The sequence below is a fragment of the Agelaius tricolor genome, unplaced genomic scaffold (genome assembly GCF_023055355.1).
Source record: "Agelaius tricolor isolate 1412-34295 unplaced genomic scaffold, bAgeTri1.0.p SCAF_1, whole genome shotgun sequence".
Classification (NCBI taxonomy): Eukaryota; Metazoa; Chordata; class Aves; order Passeriformes; family Icteridae; genus Agelaius; species Agelaius tricolor.
Window position 1 is genome coordinate 98,220,268 of NW_027269261.1, and position 22,624 is coordinate 98,242,891.

Consider the following 22,624-nt stretch of genomic DNA (forward strand, 5'->3'; position numbering starts at 1 on the left):
TGCTCTCTGATGAGATAAAAGTTTGTCATTCTCCAGACAAGATAACAGAAATGACAAAACAGAGCTGCAAATTCTGGCCTTGCAAGGGAATCAAGGAAAGGAAAGCAGATCATATATTGACACCCCTGCCTATCAAAATCTGTGAAGGTGAAGAGGAATAGCTGGCATATACCAATATAAGTATAGACTGAGGAAGAAGAAAAATGTTGTTTTTGAGGCATCTGCATTCAAATGTATAAAACTAAGCCTGGCTGCTTTGCTCTGTGGCTATATGAAAAGAAATGAAGCACTAAACTAGCAAAAAAAAAGGAGCTGTAAATTTTTTAGTAGGAAGCCTTTCATTCCTCAGAGTACAGCAGTCATTTCAGTGAGAAGTATATGGACAGGCTGGTATGCTGCCCTTGTAATATAATTTGGAAAAACAAAATCATCTCTAATGAGCTGCAGCTGAGCAAATCATCATTCACCTCAAAGCTCTTTTTATCAAATTATATTTTAGCCAAGCACTTGCAAAATTGTGAATAACACTGCTGTGGAAAAAGTTGAAACAAAATTATAGTATGAGCAGAAGCAGCAGAAATGCATTTTTATGGCTATATTATTAGTTTGGTATGTAAAGATTCACCTGCATAAGTTCCCATGCTCCTCTGTAAGTGCTAATATTTTGACATCAATGTGGTAATTCATATGTAGATTTTTACTTCCTAACTCCCAAGAGTTAAGAGATATTTTACTTTTTTTGACTTTCTGATAAAAAGCAGCCGATTTTGCAAAAATGCATGTTATATTAGGTGTTATATCACCAAAAGTGGCACTGTGTTCTGGGACCCCCAACATAAGAAGGGCATAGACCTGTTGGAGTGAGTCCAGAGAAGGGCTACGGAGATGATCAGAGAGGTAGAGAACCAGTCCTATGAGGAATGGCTGAGAGAGTTGGGATTATTCAGCTGGGGAGAAGGCTCTAGAAAGGTCTTATAGTAACCTTCCAGTACCTTTTTACAAGAACATGTAGTGACAGGACAAGTGGGAACAGCTTCAAACTGTTCAAAGGGTAGATTTAGATTAGATATTAGGGAGAAATTCTTTACTGTGAGGCATTGGAACAAGTTGCCTGGAGAAGGTGTGGATTCCCTGTCCCTGGAGGTGTTCAAGGCCAGGTTGGATGGGGCTTTGAAGGGCCTGATCTTCTGAAATGCACCTTTCCTATGGCAAGGGGAATGGAACTAGATGTTTTTTAAGATCCTTTTCAACCCAAACCATTCTATGATTCTATTGAAATACTGCCTTACTTTTATCACAGAAACTAAATATAAATTTCATCATCTAGGCTTGAAAACTGTGCTACACAGGCTTATAAAAGGGTCTGTATTAGCAGAGATTTTCTAATACTGTGGGAGATGTCTTTCAGGAGCAAAGTTTCTTGATAACAGGTTTAGTCTTCATCATCATTATTTATGAGTGTAGTTCAAATCTCTTCCAAACTAGAGCATGCAAAAGACATGTAGAGGAAAATTCACTTTAGGCAAAAGGGCTATTTCAGTGTGTAGTAAGACAATAATACATTACTAATACTTTTTAAAGCCGATTCTTCACAAATTTTTTTCTTTTTTTGGTAATTCAATAAATCCTATTGCTTAGTTTGAGTGCATAACAGAGGAGAAAAAAGAAATAACCTGTGTATTCAAGTATTTCCTCAATTTTCACAAAATCAATTTCTAAAGCTCCACGGTAAGATTTTATGTATTAATGGTTTTCGTTAAAAATGACAGAAAAGCATCAATATTCAATTCCTAGAAAGCTCATAAAATGTGAAATCTCATTGCTCTTCCACACCTAACTATTTGAATCTCATTTTAATTTTTTTCATTAGTCCCCATTCAAGTATTTTCTTTCCTGCTTTTAGATTTTGGACAGTTGGGGATGAGTTGAGTGGTTTCTTATTTCAGTTAGTTTAGTTTAGTATAGTTTTGTTTATTTTGCTGTGTTTTTCTCTAATTTAGGTGGCTATTATCCACACACTGTATTAAGAATACATGAAGAATTCTTTATTCATGCTTCTTGGAAGAATGATAATGTAGGGTATTCCTAATTCTGAGGTCTTGCTTCTTAGTATTATTGCTTGTACGATACCAAATTTGATAGGCTTCTAGAGTGTATGAAAGCAAAATGTACTCTTATTTGAGGCATTTAGGTAATTTATTTTTTTTTTTTATATCATCTGAAGTAGGCCTGTGGGGTCCTAATCACTGATTCTATTCTTGGTCCTGCAGTCACTCATAAACACAGAACAAATAAATTTCTAATTCTCAGGAAGGATTTTACCCTATTTACCCAAATAAAGTAAAAAGAACCTCAAACCACACCTCAGAAGACATTAGTCCAGACTAGCCAAGTATTGGGTAAAGTACACAATTCTATGTGAAGTAATTAGGCATATAATTTTCTGCTTCCAGATCAAAAGAGATAATGAGCAATGAGGAACATACTTCGTAATATTATACAGACTAAGTTTGGGTCATTAGATCATCATCTAATTTGCCTTTCTACATATAACAGTCCATTAAGCTAGCAACAGATACACTTTAAAGAGATTAAAATATGTTAGACTGAAGTAGTTCAGTTTTCAGAAAATGAAACTATAGGCCAAGGGTAGAAAGAGAAAACAGGCTTCAGCAAGGTCCATAACTTCTGCTATAACAGAACATAACAGTCCATAACATTCTGCTATAGAAGTAATTGATTTGGTAAAATGCTCTGAAAACCCAAATTATGTCTATCCTACAGAAAGGAAAAATCCTCCAAATTCTGATAATTTAATATGGAATTAAGAAAGGAAGGAATTTCCTTACTATTAACACAACTCCGGTGATCAGTATGCGATTAAGAACTTTCCAGAAGAAGTGAAGAAAGGATATCCTCTGCCACTAGAGTTTATTAAACCTTATGACTTTACTTCATTTCCATCCACAATAAAAAATACAGTTGGAAGAATTTCTTGTTATAATCCCCTCTTTCTCAAGAACACATTTTAAAAAATGCACAGAATTGGGAAAAAGATTCTTCTCAGCTACAATGATTGGTAACAGACTCAAGACAATGTACTTGACTAAGAGCATTTTCTTAATGTAAAGGTGCAGACACTGCAAATGCATGAGGACAATGCAAGAAAACCAGAACAAAATTTGGTATATGATCTGTGATGCTTCTTTTTCTGCTCATCAAGTTATTGCTTGATCCTCTAGGTCCAGGAGACAAAGTCTACCTATTTATCATTCTGAATTTTCCACTTATAGTGCTTTAGGGAGAATAATCCAAACTAGGTTCTTTACATATTATTATTATTACAGTTAAGCAAATAATTTCCTAAAGGTTTATTTCACGGATTTGGGCATTTTTGTCCCTTAATATGTTCAGTGAATAAATTTTCTTATTAGTCAACCAGCTGTAAAAGCTGGTCAAACAGTATTTGTTGAATTCATTTGATGATTGATTTGTACCAAATGTAGGATAAATTGTTCATGACTAATTGGTTCTGTTATTCAAAGAGATCTAATTATCATCCCAAGCTTTAAAAGGAACCTGTACCACAGTGCACAAGGTAAAATAAACTAACAGAAGTACAGGCTGTACATTTGTAACACAGCTGACATTCGTAATTCTCTTAAACTGCTTTCCCTCAAACTCCTATCGTGTAGGACATGGTGCCCTTGAAAGACATAAACTGAGTGTTGATCTCCACAAGTCAAACCACACCCCTCTACTATTTCATCGTGTTCAAGCACATAGTCTCTTTAGATGCTTTGTGTTTGTTATATTTTTACTATGCCAGGAATTTTCTGAGTTGTCCCATGGACATGTAGGAACATTAAGAAGGAAGAGAGGCTAGGCAATAATTCAGAAGACTTGAGATAAATTTCATGCTTAAGTGGTCTCAGTCCTCCATCAACAAAAAATGCAGATGTAGTACAGACTCATCTCAAAAATATATTGAGGACATATATTAATTTAAGACTGGGAATTATTCTGAAACTGTTGCAAAACAATATTAAGCATAATATTGATATATGTATCAAAAAGTGGTCCATGAGTCCAGACAATGTAACTCAGCCCTGTTTTCCTCTGAGATGCCATAACCTACATCTGAAGCATGGCATGCAGGGCATGCAGTAGAGGCAGTAATTCTGCCTGGCACATTCTGTAAGTGACTGGAAAAAGCCATGTTATTCATGGTGCTGGGGATTATGAGCCAAGTATATTATCTTTAGCATTATGGGTGTATTTTTAGCTTTAATGACTCCCCATCTTTACAAATAGACTTTCAAATGGATTTTAAGATTAAAATATGGTGCCGTTCTGGCATGATTTACAGAGCTACCATGTTGGTCTCAGTGCAAGTCTTGAGTCAAGCTGAAGAACATACAGCACTAACTGGGTTTCAGCTTCTCTAATACTGCTTATTAAGGGTTGAAATTTGTCCCATGTCGATTCTGGGTGAGTAATAGAGAAAACTGTAAAAATACAAGAAGCTTTGTGCGTGAGGCAGTGAATCTACAGCAGTTACATACAGTAAGGACAGTCTTCAGGGGTCAATCACCTGTGGTTATGTGGTAAAATTCTACACTATATATAGCAAAGCATTGTGGTTTCCTCACATTAAGCTCTCTATTCCTCCTCTGTCCCAGAAAATCATGTTTTTATTGCCTGCTGACAATGGCCTCTCTGCTACGCTATCCTCCAAAGGGTGGTAGGCATTCTTTGGGAGAGTGCTCACTGGTGTGGTCTGAAATGGCCAGGGAGCATGCTAACACATACACAGTTAAACTGTGCAGATGACTACAAGGATGGCTTTTAAGCTTAAGTTTTTTTACTAGTATAACTATAAGCTTCCAGTTCAGTACCTGTGTAGCCAGGTTAGCAGGGTCTATGGCCAAGGAAATCTTCTCTGGCTCCCATCATACTGAGCACTTTTCTATAGATAATATTTTCTTACGTACAGCATCATGTGAATTCTACTATGTGATTTCTGGTTCTAGATCATATGCAGCTTGATTGGAGGGCATAAAGACAGGGATTTGTTTGTCTTCTATGGTTTAATGTATTAAATATCGTATTTATGGATATCAACTGCTTTATATTAGCTTCAGGAACATCATTTTTTTGAAGACTGTGCATCTGATTTTCTTTTATATATTTCAGACAATAAATGAAAGAGATTCAGCTCAGATTTTATGGAAATATTCAGAGAACTGAGTGATACCCCACTCTATTCCTGGTCTGCACTGGTAAAATAACTTTATTGGTAAGTTAAGCACACTGAGACAACTCATACATGCTTTCATAAGCACACATATTTATTATAGCAACACCGTCTGTCAGCAGCTTCCTTATAAAGCCCTATTTTCAGGGATTTATGGAACTGACATATGTATCGTGGGGGGACAAGCCTACATTTGCAGGGCAATGACCTTATAGGTCTTTACCTCTATTTTCTCTGATTTTTTAAATATGCTGCGTTGTTCACTTTGAGAAGCAGAAAGATGTAAGACAGATCAAGTTTCCTTGTGGACAGTTCCGAAGTGTAAAAGAAGTCCACTTTAATTTGTATGCACATGAGCCAGACTTAAATTTTGTGCAGAAAAAAGATATGTTTAGGTGCTTCTGTAATTTTAAAAAAGCATTACCAATTTTTAAATGTTCTTTGGCAGAAAGAATATTTCACAGTGTAATTTACTTATAATTAATATTTCAAAAAAGGAAAATAGAAAAAAAAGAGAAATCTGCTCTAGGTTAGAAATGTCTTTTGTCCAACAAGTCAGACTTGCAGCTCTTGCAAAATAACCATTGCCTACCAAAGCCAGGTAAGTCAAACCACTGAATAGCATGAAACAGCATTTTGCATAGTTTGAGCTGCAAACTAGCATAGACCTAACAAATGAAATTGTTGCCACAGAATAAAATACTAAAATTATTAAATGCAAAAATGTTACAGCCAACTTATCGTGGTTTTTTGAGTGTGAACACTAAAGGGAGAGATAAACATGTAGGCAGTTGGGTAAAATAGAAGCTTCTGTGTAGTGGGGAAAATTCCTTTGACTATCTATTCTGTCCTATCTTAAAAATAATTCTTGCTTTGACCTACTCTGAAACTGAATCCCGGGCCTCAAATAAATTGGGTCTAACAAAACAGAAATGCAGCTCAAAGGAATTAATCAAAATCTCCTCTAAGTAGCAATACAGATTTGAGGAATGGCAGTCAGGCTACTGCTTTTCAAGCCACTAAAGAATTTTAAACATGTTACAGAAGTTTTGCACTTGGTTGAGAAGTTGGGAAGTTATGAAGCACAGAGCTGTATTAGTGTGCTGCTGCTGAATGATAAACGGAGCAGTGGCCTTTGGAAAAGGATGCAGAGTAATAAGAATGTCAATAGAATATATCATGCAGGGAAACCCATTGTCCATGAGAATCTTTAAAGGCTCATTTCCCACTATAGTATTAACCTGGCTGAATGCTTCAGCTAGGGACATGGAGGGTAACTAATATACCTAACGTAAATGATGGTAATACATTTATAAAGCAATATACATTATGTATTACATCTATCCATATAAACATGTTTAGGCAGTGCATAATTGTATAATGCCTATGCTTTGCAAAGAAACTTTTTTTAGGCTTTTCGAAAAAAACTCACATAGTATTTCTTCATCTAGAGTTACTTTACCTTTTCCAAGACACTGCAATAGATTTACCCTATAATCATTTCCTATTGTTACATTCAAATGTGAAGTTCTAAATTTGAGAGCAAAAAGAAACATTCCTGGCTTCCTACTCTGCAATTAAAGAATACACAGTATTACAGAATTCTCAGCAAGTTGCTCTTCCAGTAAATCTCATTTATTCACATCTCATTTTCTAATAAACTAAAATATGTCTTGCCTCTGACCCCTATAAAAATTTCATGCAGCAGACATGAAAGAAGGGAATCTGATGCATTTTTCCACTTCTACAGTAAGACAAGGCTTATTTCACAAACACCAGCATTATACAAGATCAAAATAATATCCATTAACATAAATTATTCTTTCTCAGATCTGTTTTCCTCTTGGTATTGCTTAAGAGAAACCTGAGACCAAATAAGTAAGTTTCTTTTTTACGCCAGTGATTAGTAATGAATAAACAGAGCAAGTACTAAAGCTGACTTTGCACCTACTGAATGCTGCAAGTGTCTGTACTCGTTTGATATGCATCTAGCAAAGCTTGGATGTTCCCAAAAGGCCACTCCATGAACACTGAGAGAGCAGCGTCTGCTAGTGGTGCCTGTAAGACACAGAAGAGACAGAAAATATTTATATAAGTGAGAGCAACTGGAAAGAATAAACCTTATTTAATCTATATTCCATGCTATTTTAAAGGCACACACAGAAACAATTTCATGCAATGATCATCGGTATATAGAGAGTAGTATAAGATCCTGAAACATATTTCAATGTTTACTTGATTGCTTTTCAGCAGTGTTTTCTTAATTAAAAAGATTTTTATGTTCTCCCTCCTTTTCATCACTTTGCCTGACAGATCCAGTCAAATTGATTTCTTGTCAGCTTTTTCTTTGTGGCTATAATGCTCACATGTACGTGTATACATATATGTATATATACAGATAAAAGTACATACATCACAGACCCATGCATATATGTAAGCTGTAAGAGACGTCATATGTACATGTGTATATTTGCATGCACATGCATAAGTCAATATGTGATGTTCATACAGATATATTCATATCTATGCATATTTATATGAGTCCAGTAATAATTTATCTAAGACAAAGCAAAATATGTCTCCCCTTTTTATCATCATAAAATTTCAAAGTAGTACTGTACCTGTGGCATTGAGAGGACATCGATTGAATGCCATGTCCCCAGCTGGGGTCCTTTTCCACACCATTGACATCAAATAGTCTTCAGGACATATTTCATAAGGTGCTGTCATTTACAAATGAGAATTTAAATAGAAACATTAACATATTTTATATCAGAAAAAATAAGTGTTCCATTTCATCCTACTTTTTCCTGAGATGTGTATGTTAACATAACTTGGGTTAATTTTAAGTTTGAAGTAAAAAAACCGAGAAGCCTGAAATTTTGCATATCTGTTTTTGTGACAGTATTTATTTCATATAACCCATGGCTTTATTCTCCCCAGCAAGCAAGCACTTTTTAGGTTGTAGTTACAATGTTAACAGGTTTGACTCATTCCTTGTTGCTCTATTTTCATCAATAGCACTTAGAAACTATCAGAAGATGATGAGACTTAAACTGTGATAAGTTATAATGCTAATCTTAAACTAAAATTTGTAAAGATTTTTCTAAAATTGAATCTTAATGTGAAAGAAATAGTTCTGAAAAGACAGTTGAAACATTAAATGTGCTAAAGGCGCTAAATGAGAATTTTGTATTCTGAAGGATATTATAAAACCAGGCTATTTCTTTGAAATGTGTTTCAGTACAAGCTGATAATTAAGAAAGTATAGTCAATAATGTGGGACTGAGTCAATAATGTCTATAAAGCAAAATAACCTTTTACTGGTTATTGCAATACCATTTAAAGGGAAAATATTGTCACAATTTTATACTAACAGAACTGCATAGGGAAAAATAAACTTCAGCAAATGCTTCATGTTTTATTTTCACATGGTCACAACAGCAGATTCCTCTTGCTCTTTGTATGTTAGTGTATATTCCAGTTTATGATTTTTGAGTAAATTAGATTAGCACAGAAAACATCTGGCTGTGGTCATCTCACAACTCACATCACTGATATGTTAGTTAATGAAATCTAATTCACTCCAAGTTCAGTGGAGAAAATCAGGAATTGTTTATTATTAAATGTATTTCCAGAAAAAAAAAGTAACCCTGCTGTATTACAGCAAAGTGGTTACAAAATAAGAAAAAAGAAAAGAGAAAGGAAATTCATTCTAGCAGATGGTGTGATAAGGCAGAAAGCAATTCAATGATTCACTCATGGTTGCATGGGAAATCTCTAGCAGAGTCAGGAACAGACCACAGATTTTGCCCATCCCATTATCTACCCCATAAAATCGTCCATCTTCCCTGTTTTGTACTTCTGCTGACGGAAGTGTGAGCAAGGGAACTGAGTAGACTTTTGCACAAAGCTGTACCCTCTCTTTGTAGAGGACAAAGAATACCTAGCAGATGGCTCAGTAATACTAATATGAATCACAGTTGGGCAGAAAAATTGCTTGCTAAATTTGCTTCACCACCAGCATTCCTGAATCGTAAATCAAGACAGTTGGTGCTGCATAAAACGCAAGACATCCATTAATGGCAAAGCCCAAAGAAAGTCAGTTAAATCCATAATCTAGAATACCAGCCCTGCTTCAGATATGCCCACAGAGTGAATGCATCAGGACAGTGATACACTGGGAGAAAACAGATTTTGATAAACATAAGCCATCTGGTGACATAAGCAAAAGCAATTACCATTCTATTATGACCTTATAAACAAAAGAAATGTTCTGTTTTGAGGAGCGTAAATTAACATAATAAGGAGGTTATATTATAAATTACATAAATTTGCTAGAGCTTATAGCTCTGTGAGAACTATATTTGTTATGCAGCTGTGGCCATTTCAAATGTGTTGTGTTCACTAATCAGCACTTTAGGTGCTGATTCTCAGAACTAAAACTGTTTTTCTCTCCACATACTTAATGCTACATGTGAGATTTTTTGCTTTAAAAAAAATATATAAATGCATCTATATGCACCATATTTTCTCTTTCACATTAGCAAGCCTCAGGTAGTATCAGAGATTTTCCCACCTATTTGGAAGGATACTAGTGTGCTTTTGAATTAAAGTTTTCAGAACTCAAGATTATATTGAAACTTTAACCTACTGCTGGAGATAAGCAGCGCACTTGTGTGTTGTCTTCAAAAGTAAAAGGCACTCCCAAGACCTTGAGTCATCAGGAAAGAGGTGTGGGAGCAGCTGGAACTTGGAAGAAGTTTTGCTTAGCCCAGGCAAAGACCTTTTCCTGGTCTCTGGCTGACTCTTGGCCTTTTAATGCCTCGTACAAGGATCAAGGAATGCTGCAGATAAAAACAAACTCCTTCTTCCCAAAGCTCAAACCTATCTGGCAGAGCTTACTCATCAGGCATTCGCCCACATTAAAGCATCTGTGAGGCTGCAACCCATGTCGCTCATGGAGGCATTACAGGCACACTACATCTGACTTCAAAAGCCTTGTTGATCCTCAGAAACAGTTCAAGTATTTCTGTAACTATAGCACAAATAATTCATAACACACCCACAGGTAAATATGAGTTTGCTGTACAAAATCATAGAAAACTACCAGAATTTAGAAGCAAATAGCAAATACTGAGGTAAAATTTGCTATCATTGGCAAATAAAAGGCAGTCCTCTTTCACTCTTGATGTGAATCACCAGCATCTTCCCACACAGAGCATGCACTCAAACGTACCACGCTACACCCCTGTAACGATAGGCCTGAATTCATCCCACCTCAGCACAAATATTCAACAAAGTCAGTGGTCTAGAAGCACAGTCTTCTTCTGACATTACTGGAGAGAAGACATGCATCTCCCAGAGGCAATCAACCCAGCTGGGATCTGTGGAAGCTCAGTACAGCCCACAAAGCAAGAGACACATGTGGTCTCACAGAATCTACCATCTACAAAGGCAGATAACAAATATGGGAGGGGGTAATGAAAGGGTGAGAAAAGTGACCCTACAGCACACAGCAGCTCAAATGATGGTAGAACTACAGCTCGTCTCTTGAATCCTAATTCAATGCCCCAGGCAAAATTATCATAAACAAAGGCAACAGGAAAAAAGCTTTTGGATGTCTTATAGAATAGTGCTGTAATCAGAGACAAAAAAACTCCCCAAAGTTTTTATTTTATCATTTAGCTGAGTATCATTTGAATTACTTGAATCTTCTCCCTCCTCCTATTCTATCTTATCTATTTAATACTGCTGTGAAACAAACTTCCATCATCAGTGGGAAATGATTAGCCAATCTTTGGTTGTTGTGCACTCTTGCCTTTCTGTTAGCTAACAAGATAGTCTAGCACTGTTTTCAGTTATACTTTGGTCTAAAGTGCTCCCATATCAGGCTTTATACTACTGAAAATATGCTTCTAAGAAAAATGCTGAGAATCTTTTTTGAGTAAAATCCAGGTAAAACATTACTATTGGAAACAATTATAGAGGTAATATAGATTTAAATATTAGGAAATTAGGTATTTCTGGAAACCAATACTGTATTGTTGAAACATTCTTCTGGCTGTCATAAGAACATAGTCCTATTTTTATAAAAATAAATTTACAGACGTCTTCTACCCTGTATAGTGCTGCACTTTGGTTTTGGCTGTCCCATCTCTTCATTTTTACTGACGCATTTGGTGGAAATTGCTTTATTTCTCTTATACAATCTTCTACAAGTTTCTGATCGTTTTGCCATGCAACCCCTTATCAGATGCATTTTCTTTTGTTATCTAGCTGTCTCCATTATTCTTACGGGACAGATATAGTGTTCATTCATCTCATGTAAGTTTTCTGCTGTGACTCCTGAGTGACTAGCTGTTTACCAAATATAGAAGCATTTTTTACTTTCTCTGATTTGTTTCCAATTTTCTGAAGTTATCCTTCACAGAAAAATATTTTGAGTGCAGAGTAGTGCTGACCTACTAGGAGTGAGGTTTAACTTAAGACATTTGGGATGCAGCAAAGCAGCAATAACTGAACCCAAAATATTTTCAGATCTTTGTTTTTTCATTCCTAGATTATTACCCAATGGAAGGAAAAAATAACAGTTTTAAAATTAGCTGTGAATATAAACAAATCAGAAAGAAAGATGCACAAAATTTGTTCAGAAACCAAGCTTTTTGAGAAACCAGTTTTCAGATAGTTGTTGCATATAGGTAAAACCTTACCAAGTAAAGGCTTTGTAAAATCATGGCTCAGGCCTGCTACTTTGGCTAAGCAGAAAAGGACTATGGGAAAGTGACTCAGCTGATTTAGAGGTAGAAAAACAAGTTATGTAACCACCGTGTGTTCACATCGTGGTGTATGGAGGTTGGTTGAATTATATTTGTTATGATTTTAATCTGTGTAGCTGATAACTGGCTAATTGCTTAAAAAGGCCAGGTATTTGCAATAAAGCAGCTCTCCTTTGCACCTGCCTGGTGACTCTGCGTCACTTCACACCCTCAACTCACAGACAGCACTTCTGAGTCTGCCTCTCTTAATGCTGATGAAAGTAATTCAGATCATGCCCCAGCCACTTGAAGGGAAGCACTGAGAAACTATGAAAAAATTTTGTATAATGCTCAGATAATGCAGAACACAAACTACACAATGTCCAGGCACGATTTTCAGTTATCAAGTAAGCACTCTGTTTGCAAAGTACCTTATTAACATCAGTCACTATAACAGAAAAAGGCTTTATTAGCCTTTTGCTTTCGCAATTTAAAGCAGCTATAATTTAACTTTTTGTAAGTCAATCGACCCCTGGGTGATACAAGCAGGTGCAGCTTCATACCCTTAACAAAAATATTACATGGTTCTACACACCTGAGGATCTTGTTCTATTCAAAGCAATGCTAAAACAAGAAAAAGGATCAATATTATAGTTTTCTCACATTGTTTAGTGGCTTACATAGAACAAGAAACTAGTGAGATAAAAATAGCTTTTCTGAGCTATTTCAGGGCTAGGAAGAAATGCATACAAATAATGAAATTTTCTTATACTTTGAACTCTGCGTAGTACTTTCCAATGTTACTTGTTTATAGAATGTAATTTCTATATAATTTTATATAAAAATTTTATTTAAAAAATTTTACAAAATTTTGTTAAATTATCTCTACATTTAAATCTGAGACTTCAGTAAACGTCAGTCTAGAGGCAAATAAATCTGTAATTCATGTCTAATAGTCTGCACAAGCATAGCTTGTTAAAAGGTGCTTTAGGTTAGAGTTTCTATAAGCACACTAAATCTAATCTGAAATTAATCAAGTAAATAAATAACTTCACCAAATGGCAAATAAATCTCTGTGTGCATTTGACTTGTAAATACATCTGTAAAATATTTTATTAACAGCAGGTGGCAACCTTTGAAAATTGGACTGCAGCAGTATCGTTTTCCTTTTATATATACAAATGCAAATTATTTCAAGAATGGTTTTATAAGCAGCATCTAGTTCATCTGACTGCTTATTGAGAAGATTCATATTAATCTTCTATTAGTGTTGTGCTTTACAGAGGAAGGCTGAATTACCCATGGAAATTAGTTTGCTTAGGAATCCAATACAAATACTATTTTGTACTGCTTTTCAAATGATGAAATTTTTATTGAAATTAAAGAGATCATTTAAAAGGCAAGTTAAATTCAGTTAGCTTCTACAGTATAGTGTTATAACTTTCTAACTACAAATAGTCTTTTTGTTGTTCTTCAAATGCAATGAGCCTAATTGTTCTACTGTACTGCAAGTACCTTGAAAACTGTTCCTTGATGTCTGTCAAGGGATCAATATGCCACCTATGAAATATTTGGACTTGATAACATAAAATTCACATCTGATAAATTTCTCATTTCCTGACCCAAAGCATCCCTGCCATTTAAGTCCTTCCCTGACCACCAGAGAAAACAGCCAGCAAAAATGTCCAGAAGTCAGATTGCTAGATTGATTTTTTGCTGCTTCCTGGCTTGCAGTTCAGATTGCATAATTTCCCAAGTGGATGGCTAAAACATCCTACCCTCCTGACTAACTACTTATTTTTTATCTTTCACCTATTCAAAAATACATTCTTTTACTTTAGGACAATGTGTGTTTATGATAAATAGTATCTGATTCACCAGATATTCTTTATTCATCATTTTTGAAGAAGGTCAAAAATACACTTTCATTAGCTTTTAGTGGGAAAGACTTAAATCTGTTGGGAGGGCAAAGTAAAGAGTGATACAAAGCATTATATTAAAAAAGTGATATTTAAGCATTATATTAATGCTTAATAATAGAAAGATGTGTCTTTCAATTACTTTCCCTTTTATAAAATGTGGTTCACATATTCATTCATTCACTCTCTACACTATGGTAAGGCTCACTTTATCTCTTATTTTTACTGCACTAGAATTTACCCCAAATGTTTAAGAGATGTCACTTGTATACTGGATAAAAGGAATTCCAGGTTACGAAAACAGCCCTGATATTCTCAGATACAGTGCATTCAAAGAGATTTTCCGTAGCAAATTGTTCCTGCTCCAAATACTACAGGCATTCCTAGGCAATCAAGTATTTTTTTATAACTATTTTTACTATGGTATTTTCCTTTGCTCAAAACTTGATGCATTGCTCATATGTCTAATAGGGCTCATTTGCACTTAGCTGCATAAACAGAAATCCACTGAGAAAACCAGCAGTGCCTTGTCTAAAGCAAGGCCAGGTACGGCTCCTTATGGCTATTACTCTACAGACATTGATCTTATCTTTCCTAAGGATGCCCATAAAAATAAGCCCTGTTGTAGTGTAAATAATAACAGCAATTGTATTTTCATCTCACCAGGACACCTCTGTTCACTGCACCGTCTAACTTCCTCTCCAGTTCCTTCACACTGCTGCCCAGTCACAGCAGCACCTTGACAGATCCTTATCCGCCTCTCCCAGCCACCGTCACAGGATTTGGAGCAGCCACTCCAGTGGCCCCACTGGTTCCACTGGCCATTTGCTGTTTGGAAAAATATAATTACAGTGGTGATATGATGACAATCATAATGGAGAATTACTCTTTTTTAAAATTGATTTGTAGTGCTGTTGTACAGTAACAATACACATTTAAAATATGCCTAAGTACCCTTAAAAGAAACTAAGTAAAAACATTTTTGCATGCGATATTTTAAGATCTTGATTTTTACATGTTCTCACAGAGCAAATGAGGCTTAAAGGTAAATCCATATAGAATCTACACACCCCTGAAAGGCTGCTTTTGTACTGTCAGAGGATCATGTAGTAGTCTCAGGCTAAAAGGGAATCAGTTCACATATATTTACTTTCTAGGTTCATGAAAAACTTAGGTACTTTAGGCTTCAAAAAGACCTGCCTAAAACTGCTGAACGTCCTTCAAAGAGCAATAAAACCGAAAAGTTCATGTGCAGCCTTCATGCAACTTTTCAGGGCACATTCTTCAGCTTTTTTCATCATCAAGTAAATATGAATGAGGACCCAGGACTCACAGAATCACAGAACTGCTAGGGTTGGAAGGGACCTCTGGAGATCATCGGGTCCAGCACCCCTGCCAAGCCAGGGTCACCTGGAGCAAGTGGCACAGAACACCTCCAGGTGGGTTTTGAATGTCTCCAGAGAGGGACACTCCACAGCCTCCCTGGGCAGCCTCTTCAGTGCTCTGCCACCCTCAATGTAAATCTTATGTTGACGTGAAACTTCTTGTGTTGTAGTCAGTGGCTTTTGTTCCAGCAGCTGCCCTGCCCCTCGCAGCCCGCTGAGGCCAGGCCAGCCCGCCCTGCAGGCCCCGCTCCAGCTCGGAGGGAGCCGCAGCGGGCGGAGCCGCTCGCTACTCACCGGTGCACTCGGGGTTGTAGCACTCCCGGCTCTCGGCCCAGGGCCCTCTGCACTCGGAGCCGCCGTGGGCCGCCGCCGTGCACTGCCTGCTTCGCTGCTGGGTGCCATTGGAGCAGGTCACCGAGCACTGGCTCCACGAGCTCCACTCCTGCCACTGTCCGTCCACTGCCGCCGCGGCCACAAAAGAGATGGACACAGCAGAGTTACCGCCGGAGCCAGGCAGGTGACCGCAGCCCCTCGGGCTGGGCCCAGCCTGGCTTCTCATGGCAATCAAATACAGAAACCAAGGTTATGAGCTGTTTTAAACTAATATAAAACTGTTTTCCTTTTCCCTCAAGTAAAGAGCGTCCAATCTACTCTAATTGTACACTGATGTAAAAAAGGATAAATAATTATTTCAGTCACGTACTGTTTGAGGGGTGTTATTAAAAACAAGACCTTATAAAAAGACTGGTCTTTTTAGGCAAAAGTGAGAGCCGTTCTTGTATACTGTAAGTGAACCCTGAGCCCTCTGAAGTGATTTCTAAGAGCTGCAGTGATAGTTCAGGTAGGTCAGATTATAGCATTATTGGTGCTGACGGTGAAAAGAGATCTCTTTAGTTGAACAGGAAAAGGAAAACGGGAGTTACCACTTTGCCTCACATACAGGCTCTCATCTCTGTATTCACAATGCTGAATATATTTTTATCATTCATCCTCCCTGTGAGAGAAATGATCCCAGTTCTTCAACATTCTTTTAAGATAAAATGTAGCAGGACAGAAACTGCCTTCCTTGCTTTCTTATCAGATCTGCTGTTGTGTTTGCATATTGCATAATCTTCTTTCTGAAATTGACAAGTTAAATGTCTAAACAAAATGAAAATTGTGGAAATGGCTCTGTATTTAGTAATTTGTATTAGCCCATGCACTTGAGTTTGGATGAATATTCTCCTGAGTAAAGGTTAATGACTGTTATTAATAATTTTGTATATCAGAAAGCTTCTTGAGGTAAATGAAAATATTAAAAACCAAGGTAATGAAAAAAACATAAAGCAATTATGCTTCCATACAAGTTAAAAATTATATGGTCGATAATAATAGGACTAGGCAGTATGTTTAAAAACAGGCAAGCATTATGAAATGTGTTATGACTAATTGTGCTAATTCAGGATCCTGCATTCATATAGACTGTGGCAATCATCAGTTCCTCATTGCCCCTGCAGTTAAATATCATCTCAAAATGTAGGTTCTAATATAATTTTGATTAATACTCGTCCTTGAAAACCTGGTTCTATAACTACTAGTGCTATATAAGCACCACCACTCCAAACAAGGAATTTCACTTGGTGTGCTTGCCAAACCCTGTTTTCAGGATTCTTCTAAAGGGGAGTTGGAATAGCAGCTCCCTAAGCTGATGATGTTAATGTCTAAAATAGAAAGAAGAATCTTAAAGTTAGTGATTAAACATACTGTTCTGTATGGGTGTGTCACTGTTCAGTGAATAATGGAGGCAAACTACTTTGCTAATGTCAGACATAAACAACAGAACATTTCAAAGATACTATCCATATCCTGGGCCCAGGATCTCAGCACCAGTGAATTAAAGGAAGAGATTTTCTGAGGCTTTTCCCTGAAGTTCTGTATTAAATATTCTGTGTAATGCCTGGTTGTGAAGCACTTCTCAATGCAGATGCCTCTGAAGCTATGAAGCTGAGCCCTGATAATTTATTCAGAAGAAAATGGAAATCTTTCCAAACATGGATGCTAGTTCCACTCATTAATCATAAAAGGTTTATGTGAAGAGGAAAACATTATGGAAATTACATTTCAATGCACCCTCTTCAGTTTTATTCGTTGCTATATAGTATTATTTAGGATAGGAAAGATCAAATCAATTATTATACTGTCTTTGGAGAAAACTCATTCTGCAGCTTCTCATATATATTTCATACATCTCTCTTATTTATCTTTAGGAGAAAAGAGCATGTGAGTTTTCTATTTCAGAAACACTTTTTAAAAATAGAGAATTCTACGTGAAGATTCCCTTAATAAATTGAAAATGCAAATTGCAGCAAATCTTAATATTGAGCAAAGACTTAAAGTTCTGCTTTTAAATGTAACAGTGTAGAAGTTTCTCTAAAACTCATTTAGGTACAAATGATGTTTCAAAATCCAGAGTTCTCAAGTAATTTTTTGACAGATTAGGTCAAAATATATTTTGTTTTTCTTCACAATATTGAAGCAAACTGGATGCATTAGATTTATACATGTATTTTGAAAAAGTTGGTCTAAATTAATCACAATCTAAAGACAAAAAGTTGAAAATCAATTTTGAAAGAACACCTTTATTTTAGTAATCTTTAATTTTAGTAGATGGACATTTTAACATGAAGCCTGTGCATTGTTTATTTGGTTAGTGGCAATTTTTTGAAATTGGTTTCACACATAACTACCAGAAATGAGTCACCTAAACATGTAATACAAGAACTTAATGGGTATTCAATAATGCCCTAGCTTGTGTGAGCCTTTCTGTCTGTACACATGTAAATAATATCCATTTTGGATAAATTAGCAATTTAAAGGTTATGGTTTCACAAATATGTTTGACATATGATGAATAAATAATTACAGTGAACCTCCAAGCAAACTGTAATTTTTTAACTGTATTTTGTATTCTATAATTTGTACAGATATGGGGGACACAAACTATGTGACCTCTGAATGTCCCTCTTTCAGGCACAGTCAGGAAGTATTTTGCCTTTTGGTTCTCTGAGACCCATCCTGAATCAAGAGTTCCTACACAACATACTGTGCCCTACAGAGAGAGTACCTCAAAGAAACTAAATATTATTTGCCTCTGTCTTGAACAGTTACCATCCTTACTATATACTTTAACCATTACAGTCATAATTATGAACAATTGTAAGAGCCATCCTTCCCAACAAACAATATTACTCTAGCTAGTCACTTTGGATAATGTTTTTGTTCCTATGTGCAAAGCGCTATAAAAGAAACCACAAACAACCCACATGAAATGCACTGTAACAAAGCAGAGAGTTGCTGTATGAGCTCACCAGGGCAGAGTGCAATATTGCAAGGTTTGTGCTGTGTTTCAGGTCCATCACATGATCTTCCCCCATACTGGGGAGGTATACATGACCTTGTTCTAGTTCTTTGGCCTCGACCACATGTGAATGAACACAAACTCCAAGGTGACCATTCCTCCCAAACGCCATGTACTGCAACAAACCACACAGATTTTAACCAGAAATAGACACACAAGTAACAAAAGGATTTCAAAATAAACAAGATCAACATTTTAAATAGGAGTTATTCTGCCACCTTCAAGGAAATCAGGCTCATAGGTAAGCCTTATCATAGGAAAACACATACTTTTAAAAGCTTAGTTGATTTTAATTTAATCATATTTTCTCTAAAGTATATTTAAAAATATACTTTGAAACATTTTCTCTAATTTTTAAACTAATCTCACTATCACTATCAGTTTCTCCTCTTTGACTGTTTTACACATAATGACTTTCCTTTTCAGAAGTTAATAATGACATCTTTGGTCCCTGACTTGATATGTTTAATAGCCCTGATTTTCAGGAGGCATGCTTTTGTGAAAATTTGGCATATACTTTCTGTATCAAGGCAAAATCTAAAACCAATCAAAAATAAGCTTTCTTTTGAAATTATAGGAATAAATGCAGTAATTTCTTACTATGTCAATATCACAAATTGGGGCAGTAATCTTAAAGTTTTTTCAATTGTTTAAATTCTGGTGGAAATATGGTGGCAGATGTGCTTGATTATCTTCAACAAAAATTCCAAGACCACATAAGTAAAAGAGATATTTCCCCTTTCCATACATGAACATATTCATTGATTTAACAGACTGTAATACATGCTTTACTCTTGGAAAAACATTCATTCAACAAACTGCAAATACCTTCAGAGTTCACAATAAATTACAAACTTATACCACTATTTTTACATACAAATATTTGATAATAATTATATAAGAAATCATAGAAGATGAATCTTTCTATACTTTAAGCATTTTCTACTATAGGAGAAACTGATATACAATATCCATGTGAGCTTCCATACTATATGCAACCCCTTTACAGAAAAAAATCAGTGAAATTTTCAGGAAATTCTCTACACATACATCTGTGAAACAGTTCTACATAAATTGAATAATACTGCAAAGCAAACTTTACTTATTTTTCTTCTGCTTTAATAAGAGCAGTTGCACAAATTTAAATTAGGCAATGTCAGAACAGGAATGTAGTGATGAGAACTGCAGTAATGTTAAGCATTTAAGAGAAATCCAAACTTATTATCCAGACTGAACATCTCACCCAGTACCACATAATTCTGTTTCTGAAGCCCTGTCTGTTTGAAGGGTGTCTGGAGGGGCAAACTGTGTATAACATCTGAGTGTATCAGTAGTAATGATTCACAACATTACAGAAGAAATAGATTTTCTGTTTTGTCCTCACTTTTTTTCATCACTGTGAAAGAACTTCTCATATATAGGTTTCCTTTGCCCTGAAGGCATATATCCCCTGCCCAGTTTCTATGAATACAATTCTTTTCTTGCAGGAATCAGAATAACATTTCCTGAGGTGAAATTCAATTGCAAGGCTGTGGAAGGACATTCAGCTCCCTGGCACATTATCACAAATTCATCAGTAAGATCAAGGGGAATTCAGCAAGTAGGTAAGTTCTATTGCCTTTCATTTAAAGTAAGAAAAATTGTCATTTCAGACATTATGTTGAGATAAAAAGTTTGTTAGTTAACTTCTGAGAAATTGTACCTGACAGAAAATGTCAGACTTTATTCAGGGGAGATTTTAACTCACTGGACAACAGCTCAATCAATGAAAGGTTTTCATTTGGTCACATAAAAGTGGTCAAAAAGACCACATCCTATGTCCTTATTATCTTTCTCTAAATATCATATCCATCTGCATTATATTAAAAAAATAACCCTTAGGAACAGTCCAAATTAATGTTAAAGTGACAGATTTTAGTCTAGTTAGTTTAGAAACCTTGATTAACTTTGACATTTTTGTCAAAAACAGAAAGTCTTGCACTTCTAAAAATAGTAAATTTATGACTATACCTGCCCATAACTCTTTTAGTTTCAGCTGTTCTTAACAAGTACTATACTTGTACAGCTGTTTTTATTCAGCTATATAATTGATTTTTTTTTTCTCATTGGCAAGGTGTTAGATTACGAATCCAGACACATCTCTAAGATTCCCAGTTTTTTCATATGAGCAAAATTAATGAGAAAACAGTTTGTCAGATCAGATTCCAAACAATAACCAGTAATAAAAACATGACATAATTTCATCTCCTGATACCACAATGGTTGATTAAAATGTTCAGATGCAACAAGATTTTTAAAAAGTATAAAAATTAGCTAAACAAAGTTAATCCAAATTCTAAAAAGATTATTCTCTAGAAAAATAAAAAATTGAAAAGGTCTTGACTCTATGTAGACATAGAGTGGGGTTTTTCAGGGCACATACAAGTTTAAGCCTATCGCTTAATTTGGAATTTTGATTCATGTTGTCAAAATGTTCTAAGTTAGTTGTCTTTGTCTGAATGGCTCTTTAAAGGTCTTTAACCAAGAGGATGTGTATTTCTTCAGGAAAGAGTTGATTGCATGCTAGCAGCAACACAAAACAATTCCTATGTGATTTTGGAACTAAACACAAGCCAAAACAAAATGTTTCATTTTGGATGGACTGAAAGCAGCCTCTATCTGTTTGTGGTTTAAATTAAGCTGTGCCAAAAATCATCTTCTATGACAAATTTTATCTCATTAAGTAAAAGTTTCACAGCATCTTCTTGCATTTGTAGACTTTTATATCTGAAACTAGTAGTCCAATAACAAAATCAAGGATGGAATAGGCATAACACTAAAACAACACATTACAGAAGTGCCCAGTATTATCCAGATTATCGTTAAAAGAACATCTTAATTAAAAGTTTCTTACCCCTGATTTTTCTTTCTGATATTTTATTTACACATTCTTTCTTTAACACTATTTTCTAAATGCAAAAAAATCCCTTATTGCATCTGATGAATTATGGCCACATGAGCTATGCCAAATTACACCAGATGGAGAGCTGGCCCGCAGAGGAGTTACTGTTTTCTATAACACAATTTCAGATGCAAGATTCATTATTTGGGACAAAAATATTCAGATTATTGCCAGCTTCTCTGTCAAAAACATTGCTAGCACAACAAGTTTGGATTACTGCAAAGCTTCTTTCCCATCTCTCTGCCACTCTGTGAACCTAATCATGTTGAAGTGAACACCCACAGTGTTCACAACACACAACTGCTGTGAAGTGGAAGGAGGCGTTAGGCCATGCTGGCCTTCATCCTACAAGCATATTTTGTGAGATTTTTATTGGGGTTTAAACACTTTTGATTTGTTCAGCTTTAAATTGAACAGATATTGAAAAAAATATGGCTGTTGCCATGGTGCAGGTAGGTCCAGTACTGTTTGATATCTTCATCAACGACACAGACAGCGGGACTGAGCGCACCCTTGGCAAGTCTGTGGACAGCCCCAAGCTGAGTGGTGTGATTGACAAACCTGAGGGACAAGATGTCATCCAGAGGGAGCTGGACAAGCTGTAGGAGAAGGACCATGTGAATGCTATTAGGTTCAACAAGGTCCTGTGCATGGCTTGGGGGCAACCTGGTTTCAACACAGGATGGGAGATAATGGGATTGAGAGCAGCCCTGCAAGGAAGGACTTCAGGTTGTTTGTGAATGAGATGTTGGGCCTGAGCCAGCACTGTGCATTTGCAGCCCAGAAAGCCAAACACATCCTGAGCTGCATCAAAAGCATCATGGCCAGCAGATGAGGGAGGAGGTTCTGCCCTGCAACTCCACTCTGGTGGGACTCCACCTGGAGTGTTGCATCCAGCTCTGGATCCTCAGCATAGAAAGACATGAACCTGTTGGAGGTGGTCCAGAGCACTCCAACAGAGATGATC

At 36.1% G+C, this 22,624-nt stretch overlaps 1 protein-coding gene across 13 annotated transcripts in view; it reads right to left on the reverse strand.

Moving 5' to 3' along the window:
* The window catches only part of ADGRB3 (adhesion G protein-coupled receptor B3), a 446,577-nt gene that overhangs the window by 236,933 nt on the left and 187,020 nt on the right, over positions 1-22,624 (reverse strand). For all 13 annotated transcript variants that reach the window (XR_011681988.1, XR_011681987.1, XM_071445405.1 and 10 more), the window contains 5 exons: positions 18,667-18,831; positions 15,614-15,778; positions 14,598-14,762; positions 7,879-7,980; positions 7,209-7,315 (listed from right to left, as the gene is read on the reverse strand). Coding sequence is in view for 11 of the 13 variants with exons in the window: in XM_071445405.1 (XP_071301506.1) it covers positions 7,209-7,315; positions 7,879-7,980; positions 14,598-14,762; positions 15,614-15,778; positions 18,667-18,831 (704 nt within the window). In the remaining 2 variants the exon portion in view is untranslated. The remainder of the gene's footprint in view (positions 1-7,208; positions 7,316-7,878; positions 7,981-14,597; positions 14,763-15,613; positions 15,779-18,666; positions 18,832-22,624) is intronic.